Source organism: Anguilla rostrata, chromosome 9 (genome assembly GCF_018555375.3).
Source record: "Anguilla rostrata isolate EN2019 chromosome 9, ASM1855537v3, whole genome shotgun sequence".
NCBI lineage: Eukaryota > Metazoa > Chordata > Actinopteri > Anguilliformes > Anguillidae > Anguilla > Anguilla rostrata.
This window is the reverse complement of record NC_057941.1, coordinates 50,194,941-50,208,215: the sequence shown is the minus strand read 5'-3', so window position 1 is coordinate 50,208,215 and position 13,275 is coordinate 50,194,941. Positions and strand designations below refer to the sequence as shown.

Here is a 13,275-nt window from a genome sequence, read left to right as displayed (position 1 = left end):
TCAATGACCTAATCCATGCCTGAAAACACCTCAAGTCAGCCACAAACCAGCTCAACCGCGCAGACCAATGAACACGATGCTTACTGAAACGTACCAGAACCACTCAGAGGGAAGGACATTGCACAGAAACCTAAACTCACAAACTATACCAGGAGCCCTGGGATAAAAACCAGGGAAATCATTAACAGGGGGGGTGGTGAGGGAGGTCCCCAAAAACAAACGCCTCACCTCCTTCTGGTGGTACTTGATGGCCAGCTTGAGGCGGGCCAGGTCGTTGTTGGTCTCCTCCTCCAGCGGGTTGGCGTCGTCGCGGAAGTTGAGGATCATCTCCAGCTCCCGGGAGCTGCGGGTCTGGTCCAGCAGGTCCTTGGCGAACTGCTTGCACTGCTGCGACAGCTCCTCGTACTCGGACTTGAACTCGTTCTCCACCTTGCTGAGCTCCTGCAGCTCCCAGCTGAGCTGGAAGGCGGTGAGGAAGGGGTCCTCGCTGGACAGGGCGATGAGGGAGGGGCTGGCCAGCGCCCGGTAGATGTTCAGGCGCGAGCGGGAGTGGCGGAGGCTGTCCACGTCCGAGCTGGACACGCACTCAATGCAGTTGCAGCGCACCTCGTGCGGCTGGGGCACGGACACGCCCTTCTGCACCAGCAGCTTGATGATCTCGTAGTTGTTGGTGTGCGCCGCCAGGATGATGGGCGTGATGTCGGGGGTGAAGTCCGAAAACTGCTTGTCCAGGAGGATCGGAGGCACCTGCCGACGGAGGGACATTATTTAACTATTATTTAATTATTAGCATTAACATAAATAAATGCATTATTTAGCACAAACAAAATGTATTAACTAACGCAAACAAATGCATTAACAAACAAATTACTAAACGTAAACAAATGCATTACTTTGCATTAACAAATGCATTACTTAACATAAGCAAATGCATTATTTAGCCTGCATGCTTTAACACAAAAGAATGCATTAATGAACAAACGACTACATTCAAAAACACAAACGCAAACACAAATGATTTTGCGAACATGCTAAATAAATTAGTAGACATGCACATATGCATTTGTTAACATGAACCAATGCTTTCATTAGTGAATTCTTTAACACGAACAAGTGCATCGAATACAGTGGCACCCAAAAATATTCAATAACATGAACACGTGTTTACAAAGCATTAGCGATGATAATATACACGAGCAGACCCACAAATGAATGGATTAGTTATCCAATCAACCCACAAACATTACTTAAGCTGGGAAATAACACAATCGATTTGTCAGTCAATACACTAACAAAGCATTGAAGCCAACAAGTGAAATATAATGCTGTGCATTGCTATTGCTGTATAGCAATGCCGTATGGATTAGTTAATGCTCATTGCTAACTGGTCTCACTGTGCCTCAAATGGGCCTGTGGCCAGTGTGTGGATGCTGGCAGGGGATTCTCTGTCCAATCAGACCCTGAGATTCCCACATTTATGTGCTGGCTGGGGTTTCTCCGTCCAATCAAACCCTGGTATTCCCATTATTTATCCCCAGGCTGACCGTTTCCCTGATACAGCACTGCAGCCACTAAAAGGTGGCTTTTAAAAAGATGAAGAAATACAATAAATCCAGTGACATCACTGAAATTGACTTCCTGCTCTTCCAGCTGACTTTTAACAGTTACGTTACAGACTGTAACAGACTGCAAAGGCCGCTGGTTTAGGGATGAGTAAATGTAGGTGCTATATTTTCCCCGGAAGCATTTTATCAAATGCTTCACATCCAGTCCCAAAGAGGAATTAAACATAAATTCAGAATCAGCAGCTCCAAGCACAGAAAGAGGTCCAAATTACCTAAATAACCCGGTAGAGTAATAACTAGGTAATTTCACAGTAATACACACTCAATATATCTGTGAAAAAATCTATTACAGCACGGATTTATCAGTGCAATGCAGCAATGCAGTATATTGCAGCACAACCAGAAATGCTCTTCCATAAGCAGAGCCCAGCCTCAGTGCTGTACAAGGATTTAGTTTGTTTGTTTTTCACGGGAAGATAAAACCGGGCTGTTTTTACAACGCCGGCCTCCCTGTGTCAGATAGCGGGCCAGAGAGAGGTGGCGGCTCAACGGGAGCCTGATGAATGGGCCCCTCAGCGGGGTGTGTGTGGGGGGGAGGGGGGGGTGGCGGGTCCCCCTGTAAACTGGACAGTTATGGCGGGATTAACGGGAAAGCTTTCCAGGGGCCGCGGCCTGGCTGGTCGCTAACGGCGCCCGTTGCCATGGGGGCGAAGCCACAAAGCCAAGCCTCTTTGCTGCAGGGTGACATCACTGCGCGGTAATAAAGTAGCCATTTTGCTTCATGCGCAAAAAATGCAAGCGAGCCGTCAGTAATACGCAACAGGCCCAGGCCAAGGCGATGGTCGCATGCTGTGTGGACCCACAATGGCCTCCTCATGCTACTGAGTGTGCTTTATGGAAGAAATCATCATTCTGTGAAAAACTGGTGCAGTACATGCAAATAGCATTCTCTGTGTCAGTTCTCCAGGTACACTGACAGACTCCTGTGTGCAATGGCTGACTGTCATGATTATGATTATTATAATCATTATTGTTATCAACAACAGCACTGATGTTTCATAGTTCTGATTCTTGCAGTCTGTATTCTTCAGAGGGTAACTGACCAATGCCAGAACAGCACGAGTATGATGTCACAAACAGCTTTAAAATGTGGGCAGGGCAAGAGAACACTCAACCGTCTGTTTGTCTTTCAAAGCAAGGGGCAAGACGTCCCTCAGGGGGAGGCCGAACCCCATAAATATCCCCCCCGACACCTTGTCCGGGCCGCTTATTGTCACGGCCGCGCGACGCGGGCCCACATCGGCGGCGGATAATTTCACACCGCCGCCCGCCATCGCCGCCCGCCCGTCCGCAGCCGCAGCCGCAGGTGCGGCAAGATAACGAAGCACGCCGTGAGGTGAGTGTTAGCACAACGGCGGCCCCGAGGCATCGCGGTGACATCGCGACATGTAGCCACGGAGACAGCTGAGATCGCCAGAGGACTGTGTGGCTCTCCGGAGCTGCTGAATCAAGGGGAGGGGGGGGGCGAGGTTCATAAATCTCAATACTGACGGCAAAAAAAAACAAACTTTACCTCCCTTAACGTAGTTCTAAATTTAATCACCTCTACGGGTGAGATGAGGTCTATTCATGTCACAGCCAGACAACCTTTCTTATACTCGTGTATTACCTGAGGCAAATAAGAACTTTATTTGTCCCGTAAAAAAAAAAAAAAAACCACAGGAGTGAACCCCTTTGGTAAATGGAAATTAAAGCCTCAGGGATGTATTAAAAATGTCTAAATAACTCTCCACATCCACTCAGCATAGCGCAGAGACGTGCTTCTCTTTTTTCTTCTTGTAATATCGACATCCACAAAGCCCACAAGAAGAAAAGCGACTTCCATTTAATTTCGCTTCGGTAACTGAATAAAGCGATGCTGACATTTCCCTCGCTACCGCCGTTTGTAACGAGAGCAGCTGTTTCACCGTTTAAAAAAAAAAGGAAAAGAAAGAAAAAAGAAAAAAAGGTGTTCCTGCGTGTCGCGAGGAAGCCGGTGCGGCACCCTGCCTCCGCTTTCTCCGTGAAACCCCCCACGGACGTGCGAAGCTCTGGAATTACCATAGCACGACGTTAGCCTTCTTTGGCTTTCATCACGAATTAGCATAGCACGATATCCTTCTTTGGCTTTCATCACGAATTAGCATAGCACGTTAGCCTTCTTGGGGTTAATCGCGAATTAGCACAGCACGTTAGCCTTCTTGGGCTTAATCGTTTAATTAGCACGAGGCGCGAAGTGGCGGACGAATGCAATTGTTGATTCGAGTCAGCGGAAACGGTCGGTTGTTATCCAGCCCTCCCTGTCACTCAAAATGATTGGCGTGCAGGAGAAGCAGAATGCCCCCCCCCCCACCCCCACCTCTTTTCCCAACTGCATTTCATCTGTAATGTATTTTGGGCGGTGCAGACGTAGTCAGCCCTTCGTCTGAAACAGGGAGCCTCAAGCCTGGTCCTGAAGTGCCACAGAGTCGACTGCTATTGTTTTCACCTTAAGATCAGCTTCAGCTTACCTCTAAGTGTAATCAACAGATTTAATTAACTGCTGTGGTGCTCAAGTGCTGTGACAACAAAAACCCAGCAGACTCTGTGGCTCTCCAGGACCAGGACTGAGTCCCACTGGTCTAGAACAAGAGGCCCAGTTCAATGTTTTTTGTGACCTGAAGACGTGGTGGCAAAATGCAGTTTTTTGGAACGGAAAAGAGAAAAGCAAAGTTCTCTCACGAGGAAAGCGTCATTTTTAGAGCACATAGAGCCTGTGACAAAAAGACTGAGAGACAGTCTCCTACCTGCATGCCCCCGCTGGGCCTCTTGTGGTTGAGCAGCAGCTCCACGGCCCCCACCACCTCCTTGCGGATGGCGTGCAGCAGGGCGTCGCCCACGTAGACGTTGAAGCCCAGCAGCAGCTCGACGATCTCCAGGTTCTCGTTCTCGATGGCGATGAGCAGCGCGGTGCGGCCCAGCGGGTCGATGCAGTTGATGTTGATCTTGAAGTAGATCTCGGCCTCCTCCAGGGCCTGCTTGACGCTGGCGTAGTCGCCCTTCTCCACCGCGCTCAGGTAGGTCTTCTCCTGCGCGGAGAGCTCCGACTCCGCCCGCACGATGCGCAGGGGGATGCGGTCGCGGTACGACGAGTTGTCCGTGCGGCGGTAGTACAGCTGCGACATCGCGGCTAGGTCATCTCACGCGGCCGGGGCTGGGGCTGGGGGGGGAGGGGGAGAGCACGGTGAACACAAAGATCCTCCACACACAGATACTCAACTCCAAACACACACACAGCGCGCCGGGCCAAAGATCCTCTACACACACGCACAGATACTCAACTCCAAACACACACACAGTGTGCCGGGCCAAAGATCCTCCACACACGCACAGATACTCAGATACTCAACTCCAAACACACACACACACACACACACACACAGTGTGTCGGGCCAAAGATCCTCCACACACGCACAGATACTCAACTCCAAACACACACACAGTGTGCCAGGCCAAAGATCCTCCACACACACACAGATACTCAACTCCAAACACACACACACAGTGTGTTGACAGTTTCGGGGGAAGGGCAATCCCTGTGGCAGTGAGGCTGACAAGGAATCACCGCCTACGTACTTATTAAGAACGGAACGTTCTGCTTGGAAATGGAATGTTCTGCTTGGAAACGGAATGTTCTGCTTGGTAACGGGGCTTTCTGCTTCTTCCTGTTGTCCCAGTAGTGTGCTTGGTCACGCTCTCGTACAGGGAAACTAAACCTTACTCTGATGCTGTTGTCTTTTATTGATCTCATCCATCCATCCATCCATCCATTTTCTAAACCATTTATTCCTGGTCAGGGTCACTCTATCCCAGCATGCATTGAGCAAGGCGCAGGAACACACCCTGGACAGGTCACCAAGGCACACACATCGCAGTGCCCACACACACGCCACTCCCTCACACACTCACATCTACAGGCAATTCAGAGTGTCCAATTATGGACTTTGTGTCTCAGACCCCTGTGACACCAAGACACTTTAAAACCCCATCTTACACCCCCCCACCCGCCCCACCTTGGGGTTAATCACCACACTTCCCCCATTAGCCTCCCGCTAATGGCATGATGTCATGTGGGAGGAGCCGATACGATGAGTGACGGCTGCTGCAGAAGCACAAGGACTCAGCTGAGGTGATGCGGAGAGCACTTGAAGAGGGATGTGAGGGGGAGGGGGGTGTGGGGAGGAGGAGGAGGAGGAGGAGGGGGAGGGGGAGGGGGAGGGTACGTCTTATATAACTCGGTGACGAGAGATGAGCGATAGCTTCAGCCTCCGCTGGTTCTATTCTCCTCCAGCCTCTCTGCCCTCCAGGCCTGCACTGTGACCGAGGCCATCAGAGCGGCCAATAGGATCCCAGAGTCCGTCCGCCGCTAAACGCTAGCGCTAACTCTACGTTCGCTCAGCATGAAGCTCCCTTCCAGAGTGACTGACGCGGTTAGGGAACCCAAACGCCTCAAACTGAGTTTTATGGGCAGCTGTGAGCTTGGAGCTGAAGAGTAAAATGGCGGGTGTTAGAGCAGTGGTAACCCAATCCCTGTTCCTGGACATCTACTATCCCGTGGGTTTTTTATTTCAGCCCTAATTTGACACACCTGACTCTACGAATTACTGCAGCAGCTCAACAGGATCTCTAGCTGCTGAATCGGGGCGACATAGCTCAGGAGGTAAGACCGATTGTCTGGCAGTCGGAGGGTTGCCGGTTCAAACCCCGCCCTGGGCATGTCGAAGTGTCCTTGAGCAAGACACCTAACCCCTAATAACTGCTCTGGCGAATGAGAGGCATCAATTGTAAAGCGCTTTGGATAAAAGCGCTATATAAATGCAGTCCATTTACCATTGAATGAGGTGTGCTTTGTTAGGGTTGGAGTGAAAAACTACAGTAGATCCCCAGGAACAGGATTGGGAACCACTGACCAAGTAGATGCAGCATGAGTGACACAAACACAAGTGCAAAGATCATCAAAATGCAGTAATTCCCTAGAGGGGGAAAAGTGTAGTCCCAAGAGAGATGTCAAGTGCAAGAATTGATAAATCGTTAAATTAATTGATAAATTTGAACACGATACAAACAAGAACAAAACTTCCCATCCATTCATCTGTTATCCAACACACTTTTTCCTGGTCACAGTCCTGGAGCCCTATCCCAGTATGCACTGAATGAGAGGCAGGAATATACCCTGGACAGGTCGTCAGTAGAACAAAACAACCCAAATGGATTTAAAACTACATTAAATGAACCATAACTCTGACAGCAAATAAAGGTTACAGCTAATCAAACATTAGGGCCAGGTAAAAGAGCCGGAGGGACAGAATTGATGGGGTAAAAAGCTGTTTGCAGCTGATATGCAGGGACAACGAGGGCAGCAGTCTTTTCACAAGACCACAAGCACACAGCCGAACTGAAGGTCTCGCTTCATCTTATTTGCAGTGACAGATGGAGGCTACAGTACGTGGGGGTACTTCCATAAGACTCCGTTCATAACCAGGATGTGCCACACATGCGCAACCTGTTCAGCACGCGCAACTGATTTACTGTGCAAACACTTGGTATTATCGATCATTTAATTACATCTGCACTGCACGTGCTTTTTGTGTGCGTCTCGTGGTACATTCGGATCGCTTTATAATGGTGATAACCCTACGAGTTGACTGATTTACCTCAGCTTTGTTAGTTGTGTTTGCGTTTAATGCATCGGTGAGAGCGATTTTTTTTAAGAAAGAAAAAAACAAACAAATAAATAACTAGATAATGTCAAAATTGAATTAATGTGACGGCACTTGACATATGCACCTTGTACTTTCCCCACACCTATAAGCGTTAACGCTGTTCTAAAACAGCTGTAGGATAATTGAGAGAGAACAAATGCGAGAAATTTCAGATTATAAACATCACAGCGCTCTGGTTGATCCCGGGGAATGTATTCTTGTTAATGCGCGCAGACACGAATTACTCCTTTTTAACAAATACCATTCGAGTCCTCTTGCAGCGGTGGGAACAGATGGAATTTTTTACGCGCTTTTACCTGTTTGCTGTCAGTGACAAGTAGGCTAGTTCACCGTGAACCTGCGCACAGTACCTTGCCACCTAAACTTGGATACAGACGAAAATAAAACAAGAAAATGACACACACACATACGCAATTTGGGTAATAATCATCTCACATACTTAAGTATGTGGAATGTAAGATACCTGTTAATATGTTGTTCGTCATATTAAGGTGGGAAGACTGATCTTGTAATGACGGATACCCTGCATTGACAAGGCCAGGTATACTCTTACCCCTGCCTCTCAATTTAAGGAGAACGGAATTTTCTTGATTGCACCACGGTCTGGATGCACCAGTACTGTAAACTGCGATGAGCCCCTCGCGCGTCTCGCAGCTCGAAGAATTCCGCACGTTACAGTTTTTCCTTTTACGTATTTCGTTTTTGGTAGTTACAGTCGGAATTCTAACGCATTTTTACATGCGACAAAGTGAGCACCAGCATTTAACAATTAACTAGTGTTTTGCAGCGTGCGGTCTGATATTGCAGGTGGTTGCTGTCATTCGGCGCGTGACAATTTCCATACCAGGTCTGCGTTTGATGGGCGCCTCGTGGATTGACGGACGAGACTCTTCTGTCCACTTAAACGCCACTTAAGACACACGACTAGGCGACATAATTATTAATATTGAAGATCATTGATGTGACATTATCTTCACTGGTGTGTGACTAAAAAGATACGTGTAACAAAACAAGCAGGTTCCATTACTTTTAGGATCCCACGATTTGCATTGCACACCTTTATTTATCTTTTGATTTAAAAAACCGATAAGTTGCCATTATACAAATGCGACTGTAATCAGGGGTTACCCCCTACACTTCCATAGCGAGAACTGCATGAACGCAGCGAACGAGCAAACAGCCAAAAACATTTAAACACTTCTCATTTCTGCACAACAGGCTGTGACAGTCAAAACTACAGGTTCATGTGGTAATCGTGTAGGCTAACATAGTAAAGTAATGCATTAGGATGTCAGTTACATATATTTTGTGTGTATTTGGGTGCTAGTGGTAATGGAAGCGTGTGTATTCGCACTTAGACCTGCATTAAACGTTTAGGAAACATGTCATACGGTGCCTTGAATCTGGACTGTATAAATTAGGTGTATTTTTTACACTCATTTGGTCTGATAAAAAGAAGCACACACCAACTCGATTTATGATTTTGCGATTTGAACCCAAACTTACCTGTTGTTTCTTGATGTTTGTAAATATACCGCGTCGATTAAATGACCGTATCCGGACTTGCTATTATTTTAATACTGTTTAATCCATCACAGAACGCACAACAGGTCCTCAAAAGTGTGAGAAGTACAGGCAGCCAAACGATAACCCGCACGCGACAGATATGCTCGAGGAGCGCGAGCTGGTGCGTTCCAGACCCAACAGCGCACTAAACCACGCAGTTATTATTACATGAAACACTGTACTTTTCCGAATTCCTTACCCAGTCTCCTCCTGAATGGCTTCTCCTTTACGTCGTGCAAGAGAGAACAATCGGCGAAACCGAATTTTTCCATATTTTCTTTTTAGAAAAAAATATTCCACTTTCAGGATATCGGCGAGCTTTTCCCCCAGAGATATTTCTTCATAACTAAAATACGTACACAGTCGAGCGATATTTCATTGCCAGGCAAATGTTCTCTGTTGCAGTTTTCATTTCATAAGAAAAATGAATTCGCGTCGACACCGATGTGTGTGCGGAATGCAGTTAAATGCTGGCGTAGTGGGTGAGAACTGCTTGTCACCGGCATAATTCCTCTAAGCGCCCTTTCCTGGGTGCTCGTGCCCCTCCCGCTGTCAAACTGTGGCGGAGGGAATCAAGAGGAGAGGGTGGATTGGCGGGGCATAAACTCCAATGCAGCAGGGGTTTGGGGAAAAGACGCCGCATATTACATCACGCGGCGACCTCGTCGACGGGTGATGTTTCCGAGGAACAAGTTGTGTCATTGCGTTCTGAGGAAGCTTTGCGACTCCTTCTCAGAAGCGCGTCTCGCCCTGATGGGCATGCAATTTATTTCAGTGGAAATTTAATTATCGGTCGCAAATGCTTTACAACTGAGACATGATTAGCTATGTTCTTTATTTGATTCGCCACTTTAAGCCGGATATGAGGAGATGGAAATCGTATGTCAAGTTTTTCCCGAGCTACTATGTTACAAAACGACAACTTTATAAATCCGTGGGCCAGACCATTTTTGGCCTGGTATGCAGTGCAATATTACACTTACAGTAAGTGCTGAATCTGCTGGTGCAATTTAGTTTCAATTAAAATAGGGAAATTGAACTTTAATAGTGCTCTATCCCTCTCCTTCTCTCTCATAATGAGTGAAAGCATTTTCAGGGTACGATCCCTTTTAGGCACGCCTGTTTCCGGTCGTGTGCGCGATAAAATTAATTGGTTACAAACACTGAAAACACACGTGACCCCTGAAAACACCGCGCGCAGATAGATGTTTGATTAATTAATATCAAACAGGAACATGCCCTTCACACATTAAAAAAGCCTTCGCCAATTTGTACACTTCACCCGTCAAAAAAGGCCTTCACCAATTGGCGCACTTCACCCATTTAAAAAGGATTCACCAATTTCTGACGGGACTCACTTGTCTGGAATCCCTCCCGTCGGCAGTATTTATGATAATTCAGTAATCCGGCCTTCCGTTGCGATCAATGCCCATTTGTCACGTGGAGTGCTGCGGTGTTCGTTTTTGCCGTTTCCCTTTATTGCAGGGACGGGCAAGGAGAAGCATATTTTCAGCTTTTTCTTCTTTTATGTCCACTCTACTTTACGCCCTCAGTCAAATAGGAAATTAATGACTCTCTAAAATAATGTCGTGGGATGCCAACTTCTGAACGTATTGGCGCTTGGGGTTTGATTTACTATGACCTTTAGCATGCACGCAAAACCTTATTTTTTTAACATGATTGGTCATGGGAGTCATTTTGGACCAAAAATTGGTTGTACTACTAGTTTTCCATGTGCTAAATCAGGCCCATGCTAAAACTAAATCGTCCAATGAAATTAAGTTCAAGGAAGCCATTTTGAAAGAACATAAGTACCTGTTTTCAACTACTTGGTGATGATGAGATTGGCTCTAAGAAAAGCCAGGGTACACAGTAGATCCTCTGGGAATGGCTTGTGACAACCCCCTGGTCTAATCTGCATAGTGAACAGGCATTGGGGTACACACAGGGGTGGAAAGTCCAGGTCCAGAAAGTAAAATGCCCTCCCCAGTATCTTGAGCCAGTCACCTAGGATTGGCCAATTAGCACAATTCTTCAGCCAGGAGGTGGAACTAATTAGTGAAATCAGCTGGCCAGAGTTCATGGGTGGAAGAAATGCTGGCGGGACTTCTGCTTTCTGACTAAATTAATTGAGCAAGGGTCTCAGGTGGAGGCAGGGGGGTCGTCCTGGGGGCAATAATGGAATGGTGGGGTGGGGCCTTAAGTTGGGGCCCGAACTGCACAGGTTATACTCTTGGCCACAGGTGACAAACTCCAGTCCTGCAGGGCCGCACTGTCAGCGTAAGTGTTTAAATGAAGCTGTTGATTGGCTAAGGAATCCTCAAGCCTTGTGCCCAAGGCCTTAATTAGCAGCAGGAAACCACAAGAACCCGCAGACACTGTGGCCCCCTTGGGATTCAGTTTGACACCCCTGCTCCAGGCCTACATGGAATTGTTTTTTATTAAAAAAAAAAAAATACAAAAACTGAATGAACAAGTTCCATATTCCATATTAAGAGCAGTTCAGAAAGCTCCAGAACCACAGCTCTGGAATATTTTAAATAATTTAAAAAGAATTTAAAAATTATTTTTAAAAGACAGCAGTTACTTAGCGCCATGTTCTGGGAAAACAATTATAATGTATTTTTTATTTCCCCCCTTACAGTTAACTTCCAGGGGAATAGATGTTTCACAGTTTTGTAAGCACTAACAAGTGCATAAAAGAGTACATTTTTGCAGTACACTACAAAATTTCAACGGCTCATTAAATGCTGTGAAAAGAAGCTAGGTGTCATCGCCAGACAGCGTGATGTCATACTCTGTAATTATCGCATCACAGGTATGAATGAGTCCCTTAATTGTTGCCATGCCTGTCCTGTCTGCATCAAAAGGACCCACCCACACAAATCCCACCTGGTTCAGCTTTAAAAAGGGATTCTGAAAACCACCCACCTGGATGCTGTGTTGTCAGGCTGGTGATGGTGGCAAGTTGCACCAAATCAATTTTCTTTATCTCCGTCTTGAAAGTTCAGAGACAGAAAAACCCCTTTTGATGAATAGGCTGTCATTCCTGCTACACTACAGAAAAATGTAATGAAGTGGCAGACCCACTTATTTCTGACTTTCTAATGGTTAGGCTGTAAGTTCTACAGTCATGCTATGGGTATCCGAATTGGAAAACATTTAAGAGTTCCGAACAGGAGCGGATCCAAACAATTTTAATTTACTGGAGTGACTCACTCGAGTAAATTTCAGCTCAGCCCTTTTCCCTAGTGGGCTGCAGTGTCACCCGCCTTTCATTCAAGATTCCATTAAAATTTGAACGTAACTTTATTTACAAAGCACTTTTCGTACATGCGACTTAAAGTGCTTTCCTGGTGGGACCAAGTAAGTGAGTCATAGCCAAACGGGCAGCTCGAACACAAAGGTAAATATAAAAGCACCGCGAGGCGTGGCGATCACCAATCAAAACTCAAGAACAGAGATGGTCAAAACTGAGAAACAGTGATAAAAGGTTGCACACGTCTGCAAGTCAAAAAGGTGTTTTATCAAACAGATTTTAAAATGGAGACTGACTTTGCACAGATGATACTTTTTGGGGGGCAAGTCATGTAATAGCTTAGTAGCCTGTACTGAGAAGGTGAGCTCACCTTTTTTTTTTTATCCCCAGGGTTGACATAAAAGCCGACCTGACCCCCCCCCCCCCATCCAGTCCATGATCACTATTCACCTCAACCCTCCCCCCCCACGGTTCTCACACTGAGTCAATCTGTAATTCTCAGTATCAGTTTCTAAAGAATGAGCTCTATGTTGACTGATTGGGTGTGCATTAATATCATTTTGGTTTCACATGCCTATCATTGATTTTTAAGTCTCACCACTTTTACCAAAATACCTTTGAGAAAACTTGTGCCGCAAGCTATCCTAAATTTTCCTCAAAGAACATCTGTCCGTGGCAAAATTAATTGCCGCTCGGAAACTGGGTAATATCCTGTTTGAATCTCAAATGACGAAGTCAAAAATGTAAGAATTCACACGTTCGAAGGTAACAAGGGAATGCACTGCTATTAAGAAGCTATATCTTCCAAATCTTTCATGTAATTAGCTTTTCTGTGGTGATAATTTTTCAAGCAGCAAAATGTCCCTGTTTGAAGCCTGCACAAAAACGCGGATAAAGAAACGTGCACTCTCAAGCACGAAATGCAAAGAGACCATTGATTTCAGGATCTAGGTGATTTAATCAAGATTTCAGTGGGCGGACGTGGAGGACAGAGTGTGTTTGAAATAAAACAGTGTTGGAATTCTAAAAGCTGTCCTCAGGGTCAACCTGTCCCTCAGAGAGACATCATTTCAATATAAAGCAA

General features: G+C 46.4%; 1 protein-coding gene across 7 annotated transcripts in view; it reads right to left on the bottom strand.

The window, feature by feature from the left end:
* The window catches only part of trpc4a (transient receptor potential cation channel, subfamily C, member 4a), a 32,148-nt gene extending 21,136 nt beyond the window's left edge, over positions 1-11,012 (bottom strand). The window contains exons 1-4 of one of the 7 annotated variants that reach the window (XM_064352685.1): positions 7,830-9,123; positions 7,663-7,729; positions 4,391-4,797; positions 229-747 (exon numbers count right to left, since the gene is read on the bottom strand). In XM_064352685.1, coding sequence (XP_064208755.1) covers positions 229-747; positions 4,391-4,768 — 897 coding nt within the window. In that variant the 5' untranslated portion in view covers positions 4,769-4,797; positions 7,663-7,729; positions 7,830-9,123. The other 6 variants (XM_064352688.1, XM_064352686.1, XM_064352683.1 and 3 more) reach the window with 6 other exon arrangements.
* Positions 11,013-13,275: the final 2,263 nt, after the last annotated feature.